The following is a 22314-nucleotide window of genomic DNA, read 5'->3' on the forward strand; positions in this document are numbered from 1 at the left end:
TGGCACTTCTCCAATCCAAAGTAATCTCCACTAAGTCAAAAGATGCTCTCATAATTAACCTTAATGGCTCAATTCACTTCCTCGTGCTATTATGCTTGTTTCCATGTGCTGGTAGAAGGAATAAATGGGCATTATGGTGGATTTGCATTGATTGAAATGTTTTCAGTGTGCACATAAAAAAATATATATATATACACACACACATACACACACAGGAACTCCCCGACTTATGTAAGGGTTGCATTCCATGGAATGCTACGTAAGTCGGAATTTCCCCCATGCTTGTGCAGCACTCGCAACTGTGCTTGCTGAATTGATTGAATCAAAAAAGAAATGTTCAATGAACATGTAAATAGAATCATTTATTGGATTTTTTCAATTTTTTATCTCATGCGCAGGAGAAATTACAAAAAAAAAAAAAAAAGGAGACAGGCATAACGTCAGTAAGTTTTACCTCTCGAGCATTGTTGCCAGAATCGATGTCTTCAGCTGATAAGTACGCCACTGTGGAGGCTGAGGAAATTTAGAAGGGGTCGGCCGCTCAACCCTACAAAAGAACATATTAATGGATGACTGGACATGGCTTTTTTCTTTTCATCGTAGATTTCTTTGTAGCAAGAAAGCAAGCATATCCTTCACCCCTTTGTTAACTTTTAAGAATCGTTTGCTGTCAGGATCCATCTTTTCAAACTTCGCCATTGCCAATGCAATTTCACGAAATGCCATTGCCATCTCTCTCACTCTCGGCTCCTCATTTGATTTATCTTGAGCTTCATCAGCATTTTCTTCTTTCACTATTGCTACCTGCAAGTCAATAAGTTCTTCGTTAGATAATTCCTTCTCTTCTTCCTCTATTAACTCCTCCACATATTTGGTATCAACCTCCAACTAAAAAGTAGCTCTGCAACCTTTACAATCTTATCTGTAACCTCTTCATATGATTCGTCTTTTTCAAATCCTTCGAAGCCTTTTACTTGCCATGGGCATATTTTCTTTCATTGACCATTTAAACAACTTTTAGTAATTTCCACCAAGCCTTATTAATGTTTAAGATTGCGTGGTAAATATTGTAAGATTTCCAAAAGTCTCTTAACGTAAAATTTTTCCTTTGTATTTTTCTCATTGTCTACTGCAGACAATGCCCGAGTAAATGTTGTGCATAAATAGTATGCTTTTAAATTCGAAATAACACCCTGATCCATAGGTTGGATGAGTGAAGTAGTGTTTGGTGGTAGAAATATGACTCTCACGTTTAAATTGAAATCATCTGGATGTGTAGGATGTCCGGGAGCATTATCTAATAGATGCAAAATCTTGAAAGGGGCGTTGTTGTCTTTACAATATTTTTTAACTTCGGAAATGAAGCAGCATTTAAACCAATCCTCAAAGATTATTGAGAATAATATTGTTATCAATGCTCTCTGGTTCGATCAGAAATGCACGGGTAGGGTGGCTTTATTGATGCCCTTAAATGCATGGGGATTTCCAGAATGGTACACAAGCACTGGTTTTAATCTATAATCTCTTGCTGCATTAGCCCCAAGCAAGAGCGTGGCCCTATCTTTTGATGCCTTGAAACCTGTCGTTGTATTTTCCTCTTTGGCAATGTTTGTTCGATCCGGCATTTTTTCCCAATACAGAGCAGTCTCTTCAATATTAAAAATTTGCTGCACTGAATAGTCACCTTCATCAATAATTTTTTCCAACACATAACAAAATTTCTCTGCAGCTGCAGAATTGGCACTGGCGACTTGATCACATACTTTAACATTGTGGAAACTAGTGCGATGCTTGAACCTATTAAACCACCCATTGCTTGCTGCAAACTTGGGTTGGGGTTCACTGTACTTATCCTTAATATCTTTATAAATACTTGTTGCTTTTGCTTGAATGGTCATTAGACTCAGGGTCACTTGCTTCTGAATTTGATTTTCCATCCATATTATTATCAGCTGTTCCATCTTCGATATAGCAACTGAACGCTCATTTGTGATCACAGTTGATCTTAAATGCATTCTCCTTTAACATGTTCTTTTATACACACACTGTTCCTTAAAATAGTATTCACTGTTGAAACATCAAGACCTAATTCCCTTGAAATAGATAACAAACTTTGTCCTGCTTCATACTTCTTAATCATTTTCATCTTCATTTCTAAATCAGTTTTGTTTAATTTCGTTTCCTAGCACTTAACCCCAGGGGCTCACATCTGGTGAGTATGGGCTTGGCACACCCACGGTCCTGAGGCTGGATATCATCAATATTCTCTTTCTTGGTGATTCCTTTCTACTTCTCTCTCTCTCTCTCAGGGTAATTTCAGAATTTTTTTTTTGTTTGGTGCAGCATTAGCCTCAGGCTTCCTTGCACCATATGGCTAATGATAATAATAACTGCCAGCATTTGCACTTTCTGTTGGTTGCTTACCCTTTATCATTGTAATAAGTAAATAGGAATGAAGAGAAGATTCTGAAATTTTATTTATGTTTTTTATATGATTGAAGATTTCGGTAAAGGGGAAACACATTTCATCATAATAATGTAAAAACCCACACAATTGTAGTTATCGGTATTATTGCAAATGCAATAAGATCGAATTTACTGCCCATTTATAATTAGATGCACTAACAGAAAAGTCCAATAAACCAAAAGTGCAAATTGCTTTTTACTGTTTTATGGTCGTGATCTCTAGAAATGTGTTTTAGAAAAATATCACAAAGGCATTCAAACTTGATTCTTATAACGGGAACTTATAACGATGAAAGGGTAGTGCAATTTCCATTATAAATATGAACGTTTTGAGGGATAAATAGTTTAGTAATATAGCGAAAATTTCAAATTCCAAGGACTTGGAACGAATTACAAAAAAAAAAAAAACCCAATGTGTTATTGGGTTCACATTACGATATTTTCGCAATACCTCCGTTTATTCCTATGGGATGCAAAATATGTTTCCACGATTTTTTTTTAAGTTTGCACCAGCCAGCAAAAACTTATGTAAAGTCGAATTTCCGTAAGTCAGGGAGTTCATGTGCGTGCATGCGTGTGTGAATGTTTGTTTTAATAAATCATGACTTTTTTTTTTTCCTTTTTCAAAATAAATTATGGCTTATTATTTGCTGATGTACCTAAAATGTAATGCTATACTTCATCTAACTTGTTTTATTTTATTTATTTATTTTTTTCCCTTTCCTCTCCAGATGAACGATCTTGTTCGTGATAAACTGACCAACAAAAAGGGGGAGATACCTATTTGGGGAGAAATATTAGCCGGAGGCTGTGTAAGTTTTTGTGTTTAATCTTATTTGATATTAAAAAACCTCTCTTTTGATTGATAACACATACATAGTGAAATTAAAAATTTCTGAAACTGTTACTGGGTGTAGGGTTATCCATTGTAATATGAAGTTTTATAGCATGGAGCCTTTAGCTGTTGTACGCTAGAATTAACATTTCAGGAAGCAATCCTTGCAACTTTCCTCAATGCTTCCATCGTAGAATGTTTTCTTGGAAACAGGAAATAATTAATAGTTTAGATTTGGTGAATGTAGATGGGAAAGGACAGAATATCATTTATTTATTTATTTTTATAAAAAAAAATTAAAACTGCAATTCTCCATTGAATATGGCGAATTGCAGTTTTAATTGAATCCTAGCCTTCTCTAGGATTACGTATACAAGGGAACATACCTTTATTAAACATTCATGTTTTGATGGTTCTTTACAAGATAGTCTCTCCATTTGATGAGATGCACTTACTCCGTTTCTTCCATTCTTCAAAAATATGATGGAAACCATTTTTTTGCCATGCATTTGAGAATTCTCTCCAGTGTAATTACAAGTTCATGTAATGACTGGAAATGGTTGGAGCTCCAGGACCAATTTTTGTGATTGAATCATATACATCTTTGAACATTCTAAACCACCTGTGAGCTGTGATATATGGAAGCATAGATTCTCCATAAGCTTATTTTGATATTTAATATGCTTAAGCTGATGTTTTCTTGAGACAATGAAATTTGAGAGCAGCATACTGTTCCCTGCATGTTACATCCATTTACATAGGCAAAACTGAATTGGCATAAACTTGATTGACCACCAAGGTCACACCATGCACACAAGTTAACTGTGCAGTTGCTATGCAATGCAGATTGGTTTGGTCTTAAATCCTGTAGCTCAGTTAGGAATAGCAAGCAGTACAGTTGTTTATGAAAATTTATGATCATTATTTATTGAACAGCCCTCTTATCTGTGTACAGCACTACATCCTTCGGCAGCTGTTTCAAAAGTTGAGCCTTTGACTCTTACTTATATACAGTTCAAATTAACTTTAAGTGACATAAGAGACTGCAGTATGGGTAGATAGTTCTGTGATAGGCAAGATTACTTTACCTGATCATAGTGGAACTTGGCATTTACTTGACTAGGGTTGCCTGATTAAGGAGGATGCTGCATTTTATAAACTATGTAGTGATAATTGAATAAACTTTTGAGATTTTGTTTGTTTATATGAATTATATATATTTTTAAACTTCCCTTATTGAAACAGAAAGGAATTTCTCTGAAAACATACAGAGTAGTTTCTTGGTTTCAAGTGACTTTTATTAACTTCATCTTTTCTGTATTACTTTCAAACTTTATCTTTATCCAAACACATGCAATCATATAAATAACAAATTAATGATAATTTTTTTTTTATCTACAAGTATGTGTTTCTTTTTGATTTATCTCTGTACCTTAAGTTATGCAATACGAATGTGTTATCACACACATTTTTGTTATATATAACATAAATTGAATGCTTTTTATGCAACTGCTTTGTTTTCTTGCTATCCTAAATAAAACTGAATCTGATTGATGGAATTTCCATTCTTTGTTGATTGAATAAATATGATGACTCCTTTCCATTCTTTTTTGATTGATTACATATGGTGACTCCTTCAACCATTAAGATTAGTGCCATAACAGAAGAGTGTTACTGATAATTTAATCTGTAATAAGAATCCGTTTTACTGCACCTTTGTTGAAAGTTGCACTACTCTTTTGTGAGAGACTATGAAGATAACAAAATGAATAGTATTCATCCTCACAGCTACAAGATTGATTTGTTTAAAATAGTCATTGAAAAATATTGAATTCCAGAATGAATTACTTAGACACTGTGACAACCTGGTGTTAAGCCATGTGATAACAGATAGAGTTATCTCTGGAGTTGCATGAACAAAATATTCATTGACTGCAGAGAAGATCCCAGTTTGTAATTCAGTCAAAGCTCTTTATAGTGACCTCTTGGGGAATGAGAAAAACAGTTGTTATACTGATAGTTAATGAAATCAGTCAATAGAACAAAACAAAAAGTTTGAACATATAATGCAACTCTACTAATACAATGTAGTATAATTCAGGATAGGTACTGTGACATCAAATGAGAAAATGAAGGTAGTACAATTCGCATTAATTCTACAATGAAGTTAGATTAATTTGTAAATTGTGGATGAACCGTAATTGCTATATACAGTTGTACAAAGTTACAGTATCTATGTATATACGAGGATCTACAAGGCTGTAGATATGCTGGAATGCATACAGAGAAGGGCAACAATATTGGTGAGGAGAACAGGAAATAATGAAGGGATGCTGTTACCGAGAAATGCTTGAAACTTAATGCTTTAAGGTGGCCTGAAACTCAGGTACCCTGTAAGGGTACCTGAGTTTCAGGCCACCTTACAGATTAAAGCTTTGAATGGATTGAGAAAGCTCGGTGCTGATGGTATTCTTCTTTCTTAGACCACACACACAAGGTGGCATAAGTTCAAATTGAGGAAGGATGGTTGTAAAATAATGTGGAAGTTTGCCCACAGTCAGCATCTAGTTGATTGTTGGGAAAACTTTTGTCTGTTGTGGAAGTGGATAGTTCGATTTTATTTTATTTTATTTTATTTTTTTTTTGCAATGCTGTATAAGCTTGCTTTTTACATCACTTGAGACTACTAATACCAATGTATGGGATATTAAAAAGAGGATTTCTGTAAAGAGCTTCAACTGTACTAGCACCAATAATTTATTTAAGCCATATTTTATTAAATTTAAAACATTGTTTACCATAATTTCTCTTTCAGAGAAAGGTAATTACTTAGAGATAACTTAAGTGATTTGAAATAAATTTTAATAAAGTAATCATCTTTATAAATTTTTCAGGCTGGTGCTTCACAGGTGATGTTCACTAATCCATTAGAAATTGTAAAAATTCGTTTGCAAGTAGCAGGTGAATTAGCTACGGTTGGAAGGAAAGTTCGGGCTATTACTGTCATTAAAGATCTTGGATTAACAGGACTTTATAAAGTAATTTTTTTAGAGATCTTGATTTTTATATAGATTATGTAACAGATTATAGGAATTTTGAACATCAGATAATGTGATGTTATTTTGATCCAGAAATGCTAGTGCCATCCTTTACAATTTCAAGTTTTAAAATATAGGACATATTTTTTTATATTCTGAAGAGATCAAATGGCAATTTTCTTTAGCTTATCACAAGGATTGCTTATCTATATCTGTTTTTCAAATATACAAATAAGATTTACTACTTAGTAATTAACTTAGTTGATTTACTGCTTAGTAAATGCTTCCTTGCGTATAATGAAAGGAAGCCCTAGACCTTTTCTGAAACTGCAAATAAAATAAAATTACATTGTTATTTGTTATGTGATTATCACCTTAATATTTTTGTCTATTTCTTAATTAAGTTATTATTTTTGTATTCCTATGTGCATGAAATTTTTTTTAATAAATATTAAATTTGCCCTTTGTTGAATAAACTTTCATGTTATGTGGAAGGGAATAGGTCAAATTTGAAGAATTGGACAAAGTGTTTTTTTTTTTTTTTTTTTTTTGTGGCTGATGCTTCCTTGCATCATTTTTCCAACTACGATACCTCATTAATTGCAAGTTCAATAGACGAAGATATGTTCATTTTGATTTAAAGGTTTGAACAAGATTAGCACATTATAGTATTAATCATTCCAAATTTTTTGTTGGACTGAATATTCAAGAATTTTCGAAAGTGCATTTAAAATGTTCATAATCTTTTGGTTTTGTTTGGTAGATGTTTGTGAATATCATAATCAATTAATATGTTAATATAGTCACTATGAGGAAGATAAGATAACAATTGGACTTTGGGGAAATTCAGTAATTTTTCCTTGCACAAAAATAACAAAAGGTTGCTACTTTTAATTTTTTCTACCCTAGCAGTACAGGAATTTGCATAATACTCGACTTAAGCAAATTCAACTTTATGTAAGTTTTTGCCGGCCAGTGCAAATTGAAAAAAAAATGTGGAATGCAGTTTTGCATCTATAGGGAAATATGGAGATATTGTGAAAATATCGTAATGTGAACCCAATAGTATATTGTTTTTTTTTTTTTTTTTTTTTTTGTAATTCGTTCTAAGTCCTTGGAAATTGAAAATTTCGCCATATTACTAAGCTATTTATCTCTCGAAAAGGTCATATTTATAATGGAAATTGTACTATACTTTCATCATTATCGTATGTTCCATTATAAGAATCAATTTTGAACGTCTTTGTGATATTTTTCTAAAGCATATTTCTGGAAGTCACGACCAAAAAAAACAATAAAAACAATTGGAACTTTCCGGTTTATTGGGCTTTTCTGTTTGTGCAATCTATTATAAACGGGTAATAAACTCAATTTTATTGCATTTGCGATGATCCCAATAACTGGAATTCTGTGGGTTTTTACGTTACGGTATGATGAAACATGTGACGGAAATCTTCAATCATATATAAAAAAAAAAACTATTTTCAGAAACTTCTCTTCATACCTATTTATGTATTGCAATGATGAAGGGAAAGGGACCAACGGAAAGTGCAAGTGCTGGCAGTGCCAGAAAACAACACAAAATTGATTTAGAAATGAAGATGAAAATGATTAAATACAAAGCAGGACAAAGTTAGTCATCTATTGCAAGGGAATTAGATCTCGCTGCTTCAACAATGAATACTATTTTAAAGGACATTGCACGTATAAAAGAACATGTCAAAGGATCAACGCACTTAACATCAACAGTGATCACACTTAACATCATACAGTGTTCAGGTGCTATATTGAAGATAGAAAAGCTGTTAATAATATGGATGGGAAATCAGATTCAGAAGCAAGTGCCCCTGAGCCAAATGGGCATTCAAGCAAAAGCAAGAAGTATTTATGAATATATTAAGGATAAGTACACGAACCCCAAGCCAAGTTTGTGGCAAGCAACAGATAATTTAATAGATTCAAGCATCGTGCTGGCCAAAACATTAAAGTATGCGGTGAAGTTGCCAGTGCCCATTCTGCAGCTGCAGAATAATTTTGTGGTGTTGGAAAAAATTATTGATGAAACGCAGCAAATTTTTAACATTGATGAGACTGCTCTGTATTGGAAAAAAATGCCGGATCAAACGTACATTGCCAAAGAGGAAAAGACAATGCCAGGTTTCAAGGCTTCAAAAGATAGGGCCACTCTCTTGCTTGCAGCTAATGCAGAGGGAGATTACAGATTAATACCACTGCTTGTGTACCATTCTGGAAATCCTCGTGCATTTAAGGGAATCAATAAAGCCACCCTACCCATGCATTTCCGATCGAACCAGAGAGCATGGATAACAATATCTCTCTTTGAGGATTGGTTTAAATGCTGCTTCATTCCCAAGGTTGAAAAATATTGTAAAGATCGATGTTCCTTTCAAGATTTTGCTTCTATTAGATAATGCTCCTGGACATCCTACGCATCTAGATGATTTCAATTCGAACATGAGAATCATATTTCCACCGCCAAACACGGCTTCGCTCATCCGGCCTATGGATCAGGGTGTTATTTCGAATTTAAAAGCGTACTATTTATGCACATTTACTCAGGTATTGTCTGCAGTAGACGGTGAGAAAAATTTTATGTTCAGAGACTTTTGGAAATCTTACAATATTTACCAGGTGCCTCCGTAGCCAGGTGGGAAGGAGCAGCAGTGCATAGCACATGCTTCTTGATTAGACCGGGGTTCGAGCCCGTCACCACCAAATACAGAGGATGCGGAAAGGTCAGGGAATGACCACCGCATATCCCGGAGCAATATGGCCTTAGTTGCTAATGCTCCTAAAAACCAAATAACAAACAATTACTCAGGCATTGTCTGCAGTAGACGGTGAGAAAAATTTTATGTTCAGAGACTTTTGGAATAATAAATCACACCCATGCTTGTAACCTATCCAAAAAAAGTGATATTTTTCTCTTTTAGCACCATTGGTTATCCACTGAACTCTGTAACTTAGTATGAACTGCTCTTGCAAAATCAGCTAAATAATTTGGTCAGAGTGCTTGCATGAACTGGTGATTACATTTGATGTTACTAAAGAACAGTCCCCAAGTAAAGAGAGATAGAAAATGTTTGCTGTTTGGGAACAGTTGAAAAAATGTATTTGTTTAGGCAATTGTAAAATTTTTACCTTGTTTGTGTGAATTAAATATATTTTTTGTGCTTGTAAATTAAGTCGCTAAATTGATTTACAAAAGCAATTAACCATGGAAGTTAGGTTAAGAGTTTCCTGTCATTTTCAATAACAAAGATTGGTCACTTAAAAAGAACTCTGGTAGATGTGGTGTACATAAAGGCAATTGCCCAAGTAGGTATGTTATGAATGAACAGCGTGCATTGTTTGTTTACTTTCAGGTTTGCATTCCAATCATAACTGTGCAAATGTTTCTTGTGCCACTGCTATTTCCTCATGCATTCTTGTGATACTGTGCAACTTATTTTCTAAGTAGTGAAACTGTATTTTGCTGAACCAAGTTGTAAAAGAAAAGACAAAAGATAAATTTTATCACATACCTTCATGTTTGAATTGAACCATTTATATTAGTATATAGTTGCATCCAATCTTTTCCTTTCAAGCAATCTCAATGGTTTACCTTACAAAAAAAAAAAAAAGAAAGAAAATTCATGCGACTAAAGCTGTAATGTTCTGTCTTAAGGTAATGCCAAACCTGGCATTACCTTAAGACAGAACATTACTGGTTACTCCTTTTTACAAGTGCTCTATGACCATGTTACTTAACTGTAATTTGAAAGAGCAGTACATTTAAGTTACAAAGTTATTTAGTTAATTACTGATAACACTAGCAGAGAGAAATGTCCGTTTTGCACGGATTATCAATATTAAATAGAAAAAAGTAACATCCCAAAATATGGATACTCTCTTTAACAGGTACATACAATTATACATAATAAAAAAAATATTTCCACAGTATAATCGTTTTTCTCATGGTGACTAAATTAATATGTTAGTTGATTAAGATTCACAGTCTACCACAAAAGATTTTTGTTATTTTAAATGAAAGAGTTGTGAGAAAGAATTTTGTACAGTGTAATAAAAGTATCTGACCAAAAATTTCAGTTAATTAATACTGACATGTCCTTATATTGTTTGAATACTTTGAATTTGTTGAAATCAAAATGAAAATGTTTGGTCTCCATTTATGTGGTGGATTTTTTTTTTTTTTTTGCAAACAAATGTCAAATTACAGTTTTAACAACCACTTCGATTCCATATCAATGGAAAACTAAAAAGTTGCAAGAATTCCTTCACAACATGACCCACTGAAAATATGGGAAGTTAGCAACTTTTGTTCCAGTGCAAGAAAAAGTGTTCCTAAATTACTTCATTCTAAATTATTCTTTTTGGACCATTATGATTTAGGAGTAAAAGTAAACTATTTCAATAGCAGGTTATTCACCATAAAACATTATATATCATATAATATGTTATATTACATGTATAATTTATATGACAAAAATGAAAGGTTTTAATCCATGTTAGCAATAGAGAAAATATATGTTTACAGTGAAAATGGTTAATCAGAAGCCAGTGCTTAAGTGCCAGCAGTGAGTGGCATCAGACTTGTTAGAGAGAGAGATGGGGGGGGGGAAGAACAGTATTTAGTGACAAAGAACTGGTCTGCTGCTGACCAGTTTTGTCACTAAAACTAGGAAGTGTTTCTAAGACCTTTTTTTTTTCTTCTTCAGTGGCAAGTTAAAAAAACATTTCAAGGCTGGAACAAACATACACATACTAGAAACCTTAATAATCAGTGATTCATTGCAAATTCAAATCTTATTATAGTTATATGAATTCGGTAGCATCACTGGATCAAAGCTATGTGTATGTGCTGTGACTTGGTTATCTTTATACAGCTGAATTTTTATCACCAATGATTGTAGTTACGGGTTCTACTCTTGTGTGCATGTGCGCCTCTTATAGTCTTAGGTGTCTCATAGCTTGTCACTGAAAAAAAAAATAGAAGATGATTCTTGGAAACAATGTTTCCATTTTGAAGAATCTGAATTTGTTTGCATTTTGCACTTGTGTGTGTTTCTCCTCCTCTCCCACCTTCCTGAAGTCTGATTCCTTTCATTGCTGGCTGCTAAACATTGAACTCTACTGACTTATTACATTTATAAAATGTAATAAATATATGATAAAATTGTGTAATTATGTTTTGTTCACTTTACCTACATTAATATTGATTTAATATCTGCCCTATGATATTTATCAATTAAATGAGTAAATTATTTCAAGATTAAAACATGGAATTTAACAGAAGTGATGAGAAAAAAATCGATTTGAAGGTAGCTTTTAACAAAGCCTGTTGTCGATTGAACTTTTTGCACTTTTATTATTTTTTGGTAATCTATTTTGAACTGCTATTTCAAATTTTTCTAAGAACCTAGGGACTTTCCATATTTGTACAAGCAGTCAGATGTTAAAAAAAGTTTTTTTTAGCTGTTGATCATCTGAGCTATAAAAAAAAAAAAAAAAAAAAAAAAAAAGAATGAAAGAAAGAAAGAAAAGAAGGGGAGAAAGAAAACTATGCTTGGTTTGTAGAAATATAAAAATCACATATTTTATAAAATATAAAAATCACATTTACTACAAATATCATTTTATCTATTTTTAAAATGATCCTATATGTATTATAGGGTGCCAGAGCATGTTTTCTCAGGGATATACCATTTTCGGCTATATATTTTCCAGTTTATGCTCACTGTAAACTCACATTTGCAGATGATGATGGGCATAATGGAGCAGGTTCTTTACTTCTTTCAGCTTGCATTGCAGGTAATTTCATTGTGTACTTTGATTTAATAAAAAATAAATAAATATAGTTATAACAACTACATAAAATATTTATTCAGATTATTTTACCAATCAGTGCCTTAATAGGGCTCCAATTTTCAAAATGTAATGAGTATCTCTACTTATTACTACTTTGAGGTATATTGAATATGTAATATGCACTCTGACATGTTAACTATCAGGGATTGGAGATTCAGATGCATCTGAAAATTCAGTATATTTTAACTAAATGTGAAAGGTCCAAAATATTGATTTAATAATATGAAAATAAAGTGATGGAAAAGTGCCCATGTCAACAAGATCTCCACTCCACTTGTCAGAACAACCAGGAACCCAGTACCAAATATGTCACTGCAACAGCCATCAAATTACTTCAATGTTAGAACCTTAAATTGGCAAGTAGAATTAGCAGAAGAGCTAACTCATTATGGTATTAAAATACAGGCAGTTCCTGCTTTATAAGTTTTTTTTTCTTCAAAGTATCAACAGAATCGAAAATATGAACATTAATTGCAAAATTAATTGCATGAACATTAATTGCAATTAAATGAATGTTAAACATTCATAAATACTGCATTTGAAACCACGCATGTAGCTATACAATACAGCATACCCCGCTTTACGATATTAATCCGTTCCAGGAGACACCATCGTATCATGAAAATATTGTAATGTGAACCTAATAACACATTGTTTTTTTGGTAATTCGTCTACGACCTCGGAAGTTGAAATTTCTCCATATAACTCTCTAAAAGGTCGTTTTTATAGTGCAAATTGTATTAGTTACTAATTCAAATCATTAAAATGCACTATACTTTCATTGTTATCATATGTTCTGTTATAAGAACCAATTTTGAATGGCTTTGTGACATTTTTCTAAAGCACATTTCTGGAGGTCACTACTTGCACTTTCCGGTTTATTTTTCTTTTCTGTTAGTGCAAGCAATTATAAATGGGTAGTAAACTTGATGTCATTGCATTTGCGAAAATACCAATTCCTGGAATTGAGTTAGGTTGCGCCCCCGTGTAGTTTTTTACGTTATTATGGTGAAATGTGTTTCTTGAAATCTTCACTCATATAAAAAACATAAATTTTCAGAATCTTCTCTTCATTCCTCTTTTTTTTTTTTTTTTTTTTTTTAAGGTTCATAAACTTGTTACTCCACGCAAATCGTGTTAATTGCAATTTGTGCGTTGCTTATGCATGCTATTGAAATTTAAAAAGAAAAGAGAAGATTATCTTGGAAACAAATGCCTCTTGAAGCATTTCTGAATAAAACGACTCCTTGTGCAACAAACCAACGAGTGCCGAGCCAATAATGAGTGATCAATGAGTGTGCATTTAGTCAATGATGAAGAATAAACATTCTTTAAAATTTGTAGGTCATAAATAATTTATTATTATAATTTGCTTGATTTTACAGGCTATGTTTTAATTTCTTTGGATAAATCAGTCATTGTTTAAACATAAAGCTAACTAATTTCATTGTTGAGAACGTAATCCCTATTTTTAACATTATGTCTATGGGATATAAATTCCCGCTATAAGAGTTTTTTTTTTGCTTTACGAGCACGCGCTAGGAACAAATTAACTCTTAAAGTCAGGAACTACCTGTATAATGTGCCATATAGACCAAAAGATTGAATACAGTAGTAAATGGCAGCTTAGCAATAGTTATAAACCAGTTTATTTTAAAAATAAGGAATTGTGCAGGGAAGGTACAGCAGTGTTTTTGGAACTAGGTTGAAAGATAGTTCAACTGGCTGGGAGTATTAACCAGTAGAATTATGCAGGGAAAATTTAACATAAAAAGTTGGTTGATAAAATTTGTCAATGTATATGGCTCAGTTGAAGGCTCAAAAGGGGGGGAGGGATTGAGAGAGAGAACATTTTCTTTACCACATTAGAAAAAGCAATGGAGGCTAATGACGAGAGAGAGAGATTGTTTGCTGCTTGTAAATCTAAACTGCAAGGTAGAAAATTGCCTTGATTTAGAAAATTTTGGGGAGAAAGGTCAACCTAACAATAATGGCAAAAAGCTACTAGAATTCTGTGTGAGCCATGTACTCTTAATTTCAAACACAGTATTCCATTATAATGACAGCCGTAAGTTTACAAGGAGGAAGCATAACAGAAACAAGAAAAGCATAATTAACTGTATCATTGCCTGTATGAAGATAAAACGGAATATAAAGGATTTGAAATTGGATGTGACCATTATCTTGTATTGAGCTTTAATTACGCTAGTCAACAAGGTTTTAACATGGGTGAAAGTAAGTATTTTCTGTTAATTTGTACGTGTTGATTTCCAATATGACAGTAAAAAGTTTGTATCACGTCACATTTTTTAGAAAAATGCAAAAACAGTTTAAAAAAAAAAAAAAAAACATAGCTTCAAAATCAACAAAATCATCCCATATCGCACTCTGTACATTTCCTGGTTGTGTTTATTGTAACAAAAGAGACATACCTGTGTTGTTTAATTGTACACTAATACTCTTTTTAGTTTTATGACCCTGAGGAGTGGCCGCTCTGAGTTATATTGCTATAATCCTTATTATGTGGTAGGACGTTTGGACCCTACTATATTTCTGGTGGCCAGGTGCCTTTGTGAAAGGCATCTTGTTTACAAGCTGTCTTTAGCCCTTAAATGTACTTTTTTGGGGTTAATTAGTTTTGATTTGTAAGATCTATGGCAGGTTGTGGTGTTTTAAAGTTCTGCTTTCGATCAGTCACAGACAAGGTGAAACAAGCTTTTTATTTTTATTTTGGTTGTCACGTGGGTGATCAAGATGAAAGGTGGGTACTGCATATGTGCTGTATAACGTGTTATGTAAATCTGAATAAATGGATGAAGGGGAGCAATTCTAAAATGCCTTTTTGCTGTTCCGATGATCTGGCGAGAACCAAGTCACCTCAAAGATTGTTATTTCTGCCTCACAAATACTAAGGGGTTTTAAAGGAAAAAAATAGAGTTAAAATACTCCAACCTTCTATCCGCAATAAGACCAGTCTCTCTCTCTCTCTCTCTCTCTCTCTCTCTCACACACACACACACACACACACACACACACACACACACACACACACACTGAAACTTCCCATTCCTCCACCTAGCTGTGAAGAAATCACCATTCAGGGAGAACAACAATTGTGTCACCAGAGCCCTTACCAGCCCCCCCCTCAACGTCTGTCGATCCTACACTGGTGTGCAAAACTTAAGGACCAGTCAGGTTTTCACCTTAGGAGTGGCCTGGATATGGGAAAAGCATACCAAAGGAACCTTGTGAGGTACAGAAATGATGAAGGAAACAACACCTACACAACAACGGAAACAAAACGGTACAGAGGGACTTTATTAAAAAATGGCAACATAGCACTGGCTGCCATGATACAGATGCATCACTGCCAAAGATGGAACAAAGGGAAGAGATGGGTGCCTCCACAGCCAGGTGGGAAGGAGCAGCAGCAGCAGTGCGTAGCACACGCTTCTTGATTAGACCAGGGTTCAAGCCCGTCACCACCAAATACGGAGGATGCGGAAAGGTCAGGGAATGACCACTGCATATTCCCGGAGCAATATGGCCTTAGTTGCTAATGCTCCTAAAAACCAAATAACAAACAAACAACAAGGGAAGAGATGGTCCTCGGTAGGAGATATGGCCACCCTGAATGTCGATGCAGGCTTTGCACCGCCTGTCCATACTTAGAACAATGTTGTTGATAAGTTCTTGTGGTAACATTGTCCATTCCTCTGTCAGTGCCAACTTCAGCTGGTGAACATTTTCTGGTGGGTGTGGACGTGCCACTAGGCACCTCCTCAGAGCATCCCATAACGTCCTCACTTTCCAAAAGCATATCAAGAGCTGCAGTGTGATGGGGTGTGGCGTTATCATTCATAAACACAAACTCGGGGCCAATGGCACCTCGGAACAGACACATGGGGAAGGATGGCACCTCAGTACAGTAGCGTGCACCGGTTACAGTACCACCTTCCAGTATCTGGAGTTGTGTATGTCCATCCAGGATAATGCCTCCCCAGATGAGAACAACTCAACCACCATGTCGATCCCTTTCAGTGATGTTTGTGGGGTGATACCGTGTGCCAACCTCTCGCCAGATTAGCTGACGTCCAGAATTGCTGCTGAGACTGAATCTACTCTCAACAGTAAAGAGTATCTTACCCCATTGCACTGCTGTCCAGTCCTTGTGTTCGATGCACCACTGTAAACAGTGTCTTCTCCGATTGGCAGGTGTTAAAGGAACACAGCGTACTGGCCATCGGGCAAACATTCCACCTTTGTGAAGTTGCCTGGCCACAGTAAACCGTGATATCCTGCGTCCTGTGCAGCTGGTTTGCAGTGGATCCTGCTGTCTGGTGTCAGTCCTTGGCCTGTAGGAGTATATAGCGGTCATCGTGGGGTGTTGCTTTTCGTGGATGTCCACCACTGGTCCTTTGAACAGCTGTACACGTCGTTCTGAAGGCCGACAACACACTTCGAGCTTCCCAATTATTCGACCCTGGATAAAGTCATCCACATGTTGTCTACTGGCCATTTTGTTGTCTGTATCACTGTATGAATCCAATAGAACGTCTGTAACAATCGTGCTCACCATTCAGTAATTTGCATATAACTGCTGAACTGCTGCTTTTATCTGTTTATGTGAGCCCTCTCATCACTATTCAAATTTTTGCATGTGCACCAGCTTTCTACTGAATGCCACATTTATGAAAATCACAACAGGCTGTTTCGTTTGATTTTGTGGTTGTAACCTTTAGAAATAGTGTTGGTGCTTAAGTTTTGCACACCAGTGTAGTTACAATCCTGAAAATGACAAAACTCCACACTTAACTGAGAAAAGTGAATTTAATGATTTGGTTAGGAATTTAAATTTCTCAAAGCAACAGGTTGAGCTATTAGGATCTAGGTCGAAAAAGTGGAATTTGCTGGCAAAAATAACAAGGATTTCTGTGTTTAGAAACCAAAATTAAAAGTTTATGGGTTATTATCAAATGGAAGGTTCTCTTTGTGTCTGAAAAGATGTAAATGGATTGATGGATGAACTAGGGTTTGAACATAATCCTGAAGAATGGAGATTATTCGTCAATTCTTCTGAACTCAGCTTAAAAGCAGTTTTGCTACACAATGGTAATATCAAACTGTCGGTCCCAGTTTCTCATTCAGTGGCAATGAAAGAAACCTGTGATAGCATGTCATTGCTATTAAATGCCTTAAACTAAGAAATATTGTTGGAAAATCTGTGATGATTTAAAAGTAACTGCTTTGTTGCTTGGACTACAGGATGGTTTTACTAAGTATTGTTGTTTCCTGTGTTTGTGGGATAGTTGAGCAGAAGAACATTATTATATTGTGAAGGAATGGCCCATCAGAGAAGAATACGTTCCCAGGAAACTCAACATCAAATGCACACCTTTAGTGAAACCTGAAATGGTGCTTCTTCCACCTTTGCACATTAAGTTGAGTCCCTTGAAAAATTTTCTAAAAGCTCTGGACAAAAATAATGAAGGTTTCGAGTAATTAAAAAGCCAGTTTCCAAAAACTGTGATGCAAAGTTGAAGGAGGGTATATTTGTAGGACGACATATTAGACAGCTTTTAAAAGATGAAATCTTTAAAACTAAACTTAACATCACTGAATTAGCTGTGTGGAAATCTTTCAGAATTGATGTTAGTGGGTTTTTTAGGGAATAAAAAAGTAGAGAACTATAAAGAGTTGATACAAAAATTGTTGCATGACTATCAAAAGTTAGAATGCCGAAGATATCTCCTACATTCGCACCTGGACTTCTTTCCGGGCAACTTGGGATCTGTCAGTGACGAGCAGGGGGAAGGATTCCACTCTGCTCATAAGAGAAAAAAATAACTGCAAGTAGTACGATTTTCTATTTTTGCTTCTACTTTTGTGGGCTAATTGCTTACTTAAATCCATATAGGTGTTTATAAAGTTTAAATATGTTTGTTTTATCCATTTGGAATGTTTACTGTCATCATTTCTATTTCAAGCAATTAATTTACAAGAAAATAAGTCAAGTACATAAGATAAGTAAAAATTCACAATTTTTGGAAAAAAGGAGCACAAAGCCATAACATGAAAACATGATGTGCTATGAACTTTCTACTGTTATTTTCAGCACATGCGATTTAGTCAAAATCAGTTGATTTCGTTCATGTTATCGAAAAAAAGTTTAAAATTGTTGGCTAGTGTTATCATTATTATCAAATGATAATTGAAGCCAAAAATAAGAGATGCAAAAAGTGTTAAAAGAAAAACTGGAAAGCTCTCAGATATTCTTCCAACAGCCATCATTAAATATAGAAAGTTTTCTGCTCAGAAGTTATATGGCATTCCTTATGACTTTAGATGAAATAATGAAAAGAATGAAAAAAATTAAGGGAACTTAATGGAAGCTGCAAAACACATCTGTGTGAAGAGAAAGGTCTGTAAAGACAGAAAATTTAGAAAGTCAAAGTGAACAGATACAATTATAAAAATAAGAAATATAAGAAGAGTTTTGACGAATATAAGATATTACTATTAGCAACGGCCACATGATGCAAGGTAACCTATGGCTTATGCTGTACTGGCCAAAAAAAAAATAATAAATAAATAAAATAATAATAAGAAGAAAATTTAAAAAACAATAAATAATTAATAAGAGAAAAGGAAATAGACAACTTATGCATTTCCCTCCTCCCGTAGGTAATTATCCAGCTGACCTTTGAATTTTCCCAAACTGTCAGCCTCTACCACCCATGTAGGTAACTTATTCCAGTACTTTATAATTCACTGGCTAAAATAAAATTTCCTGCAATCCAGTCTAAACATCTCCCCTGAAACTTGAAATGATGGTGCCTAGTTTTAGAATCATTTATAACTGTGAAAATTTCGTCCTCATTGATTTTACTTATGCCTTAAGCCTTAAACACTTCAGTCAAATTTCCTCTAAGGTGCCTAGTCTCCAAGCTCTGCAACCCACATATTCGAAGTATTTCCTCATATGGATGCTCTTTTGCTGAATATAAGATCTTACTATTAGCAATGGCCTTTGGACCCTTTCAAGAAGCACAGTATCTTTCTTTAGATGCAGTCTCCACACTTGAACACAGGATTCCAAGTGTTGTCTAACAATTGCCTTATATAATGGGATTATGATGTCCTTATCTCTACTAGCAATTGTTCAATAAATCATCGATAGGACACCATGGGCTTTCCTTGAAATCTGTGGAATGAAAAATTTTCTGCTCGGAGAACTTCACGTTTGACTGTATTGTAACACCCAAGTCCCTTTCCTCCGCTACTGGCTTTAGTCCAACTCCAACAAGTTTATTATTTTGTGGTTACTATTCCCCAGGTGTAATACCTTACTCTTTGCTGGATTAAAGCATAGCTGCCGTTTTTCTGACCATTCCTGTATTCTATATAGGTTACTCTGAAGCAGCTCTGCATGGCAGTAATCATTAACTACTCTACCAGTTTTTACATCATCTGCAAATTTAGACATGCCCTCTATCCTTTCATTGATGTCATTTATGAAAATCAAAAACAACAGTGGTCCCAATACTGAACCTTGGGGAACCCCACTTCTCGCATCAACCCAATCTGAGGAATAACTATTTATCACAGCCTTCTGCCCTGAAGCCATCCAACTATCCACCTAAGGATTTTCCCTGTGATTCCAACCTGTTCAAGCTTATAAAGTAACCACTCATGTGGGACTGAGTCAAATGCTTTGCTAAAATCTAAATAAACAATGTCGAAATTATTCCCTAAATTTAGCTCTTGAGTGACCCTGTCATAATAGCTAACCAGATTAGTTAAACATGATTTTCCCTTTACAAAACCATGCTGAGTATCCTTCAGAACTCCATTCTATCTAAATGAACCTGAATTCCACCCTTGATCATTGTCTCCATGATTTTACCTACTACTGAAGTTAAACTAGCCGGTCGGTAATTTTCCACTTCACTCTTGGAACTGCCCTTATGTATTGTGTATTGGAGATATATTGGCACTTTTCCAATCCAATAGAATCACTCCCGAGTCTACTGATGCTCTCATAATTTCAACTTCACTTCCGTAATTTCTCATTGACACAAAGGGTTTTTCTTCTGTAAATGTCAATGCAAAGTAACTGTTGAGATCATCTGCAACTTCAGCTGGGGTATCTAATACTATCCCACATCCATTACACGAGGGTCCGATCTGGTTTGTCCTTCTCTACTTTGCATTTATATATGTGAAGAATTCCTTATCCCCACTCTTTGCTCTCTTTGCCAGCGATTTCTTGTAATCTGCCTTTGCCAGCTTCACCTTTTCTGTTGCACGATTACAAATCAATTTCTAGCAAAGTACTGAAGTTATAGGCTTCAGTACTTTTTATTACTCTAACTTTTCCATGCCGTCTTTTTCTTTTCAAGTAATCTGGCAACTTCCTTATTCATCCAACCTGGAATCTTCCTCATGGTGTATTTTTTAATGGTATATAAACTTCTGTAATTTATGTTTTAAAGGTATACCATAATTCAAATGTATTTGCTCTGTGCAATATCTACCCAGTTAATAGAGGCTATATAGTACCTTAAACTGTCAAAATTTCCTCTCCTGAAATTATAACCCATTCCTTTGCTGCTACCTCTCTTTTCATCCACAGAACTCTGTGATGACTTCCTGATACTGGATCCTGTAATATCAACTCTATTGTGTCATCTGGTCTTATTTATATTCCAATTATGTCATATAATTGGAATATAAATTATACAAGAGTACAAGAGGATTAATGTTTGTGTGAAAGTGGGTAAAGAAGAATCTTAGGAAGGTTTTCGGAAAGATATGGAAAACACATGTCAGTTAGATGGAAAAATGTTTTAGGTGATCAAATATTCCCACTGATAAATTATAGGAAAGCTTGGAAACATAACAAGAATGTCTATTTAGGATTTGATCTTTCAATATTTTGAAAAATATGACATCAAGGATAATTTTTTAAGGGAAATTAAAAGTTTGTATAAAAATTGTTAAATCTTCGCTGAGGATTGAAGGAAGTATTCGAAAATTGTTTAAAGTTAAACTTGATATGAAGCAGGTTTGCACCTTATCACTACTTCTGTAATTTTTCATGGACTATTTCATAAAAGAGAAAAATCTTAGATGATACTTGAATGGCATGGTATGTGAGCAACCTAACAATATACTAAGAAAGGAGGTATTATCGGTGATGCTTCTCTGCATTATGTTTTTCAGTCAACCATCTGGGGATGCTGTTGTCCCTCCAGTGATGGAGCTCAGAATTGAACATTTTAGAAATGGGTACATTTGTTCACATAGTCAGTCTAAATTAACTAATATCACTTTTAACTCAAACAGATGTATTGAGTCTAAACAAGCAGCCAAGCGATAGGTACAGAAGAAAACTCCTGATTGGAAAAACTCCTTCTATAGGGATGGGATACACTTAAATAGACGGGATGCAAGAGTGTTTGCTGCTGCTATCAAGGCAGTGTTAGGTGGGTCAGAAAACTGCTAGCTCGGGGGGATTCACAGACTAAAAGATTAACAGTAGCTGCAGGCAGAGGTGAAAGTGATTCTTTTACTGCTTTTATTAGAATGAGCAGTGGCCTGGAGGTCAGTGTGCTACGGATTTCAAGGACTGCTGAGAGTCGTCATGGAACAAGTAAATACATGGGCTGTGTTAGGGTAACTATGAGTAAGAACAGGTGCATGTATACGTTCATGTACATCAATGCTAGGAATACAATAAATAAATTTGATGAATTTGAAGTGCTGGTCAAGACATCAAAGGCAGATATTGTTGGGATATCAGATATGTGGTGTCACACAGATATAAGCAGTGCAGAATTGCAATTTTGGGAGTACAATGTGTACAGAAAGGATAGAAAAGGAGGAGGGGGTTATGCTGTTAGTCAAGAAACACATAAAATCTAAGGAAGTGCGTCCAGTTGACATAGGTGGACAGTGCAATGTTGCGTCAGTTTGGTGTGACATAAGCATTCAGAAAGCAATAATGAGAGTAGGAGTGTGTTATAGGCCTGAGCACAACATACAGTTGTACAGTGAAATAGAATGGGCCAGTAAATCAGAATG

General features: G+C 34.8%; 1 protein-coding gene across 4 annotated transcripts in view; it reads left to right on the forward strand.

Annotated features, from left to right (window-relative positions):
- Positions 1–22314, forward strand: part of aralar1 (calcium-binding mitochondrial carrier protein aralar1) — a 338725-nt gene that overhangs the window by 295782 nt on the left and 20629 nt on the right. For all 4 annotated transcript variants that reach the window (XM_090388800.1, XM_090388801.1, XM_090388803.1 and 1 more), the window contains 3 exons: positions 3198–3278; positions 6196–6339; positions 12033–12171. In XM_090388800.1, coding sequence (XP_090244926.1) covers positions 3198–3278; positions 6196–6339; positions 12033–12171 — 364 coding nt within the window. The remainder of the gene's footprint in view (positions 1–3197; positions 3279–6195; positions 6340–12032; positions 12172–22314) is intronic.

Source organism: Mastigoproctus giganteus, chromosome 14 (genome assembly GCF_048544385.1).
Source record: "Mastigoproctus giganteus isolate SK-2022 chromosome 14, ASM4854438v1, whole genome shotgun sequence".
Taxonomy (NCBI): domain Eukaryota; kingdom Metazoa; phylum Arthropoda; class Arachnida; order Uropygi; family Thelyphonidae; genus Mastigoproctus; species Mastigoproctus giganteus.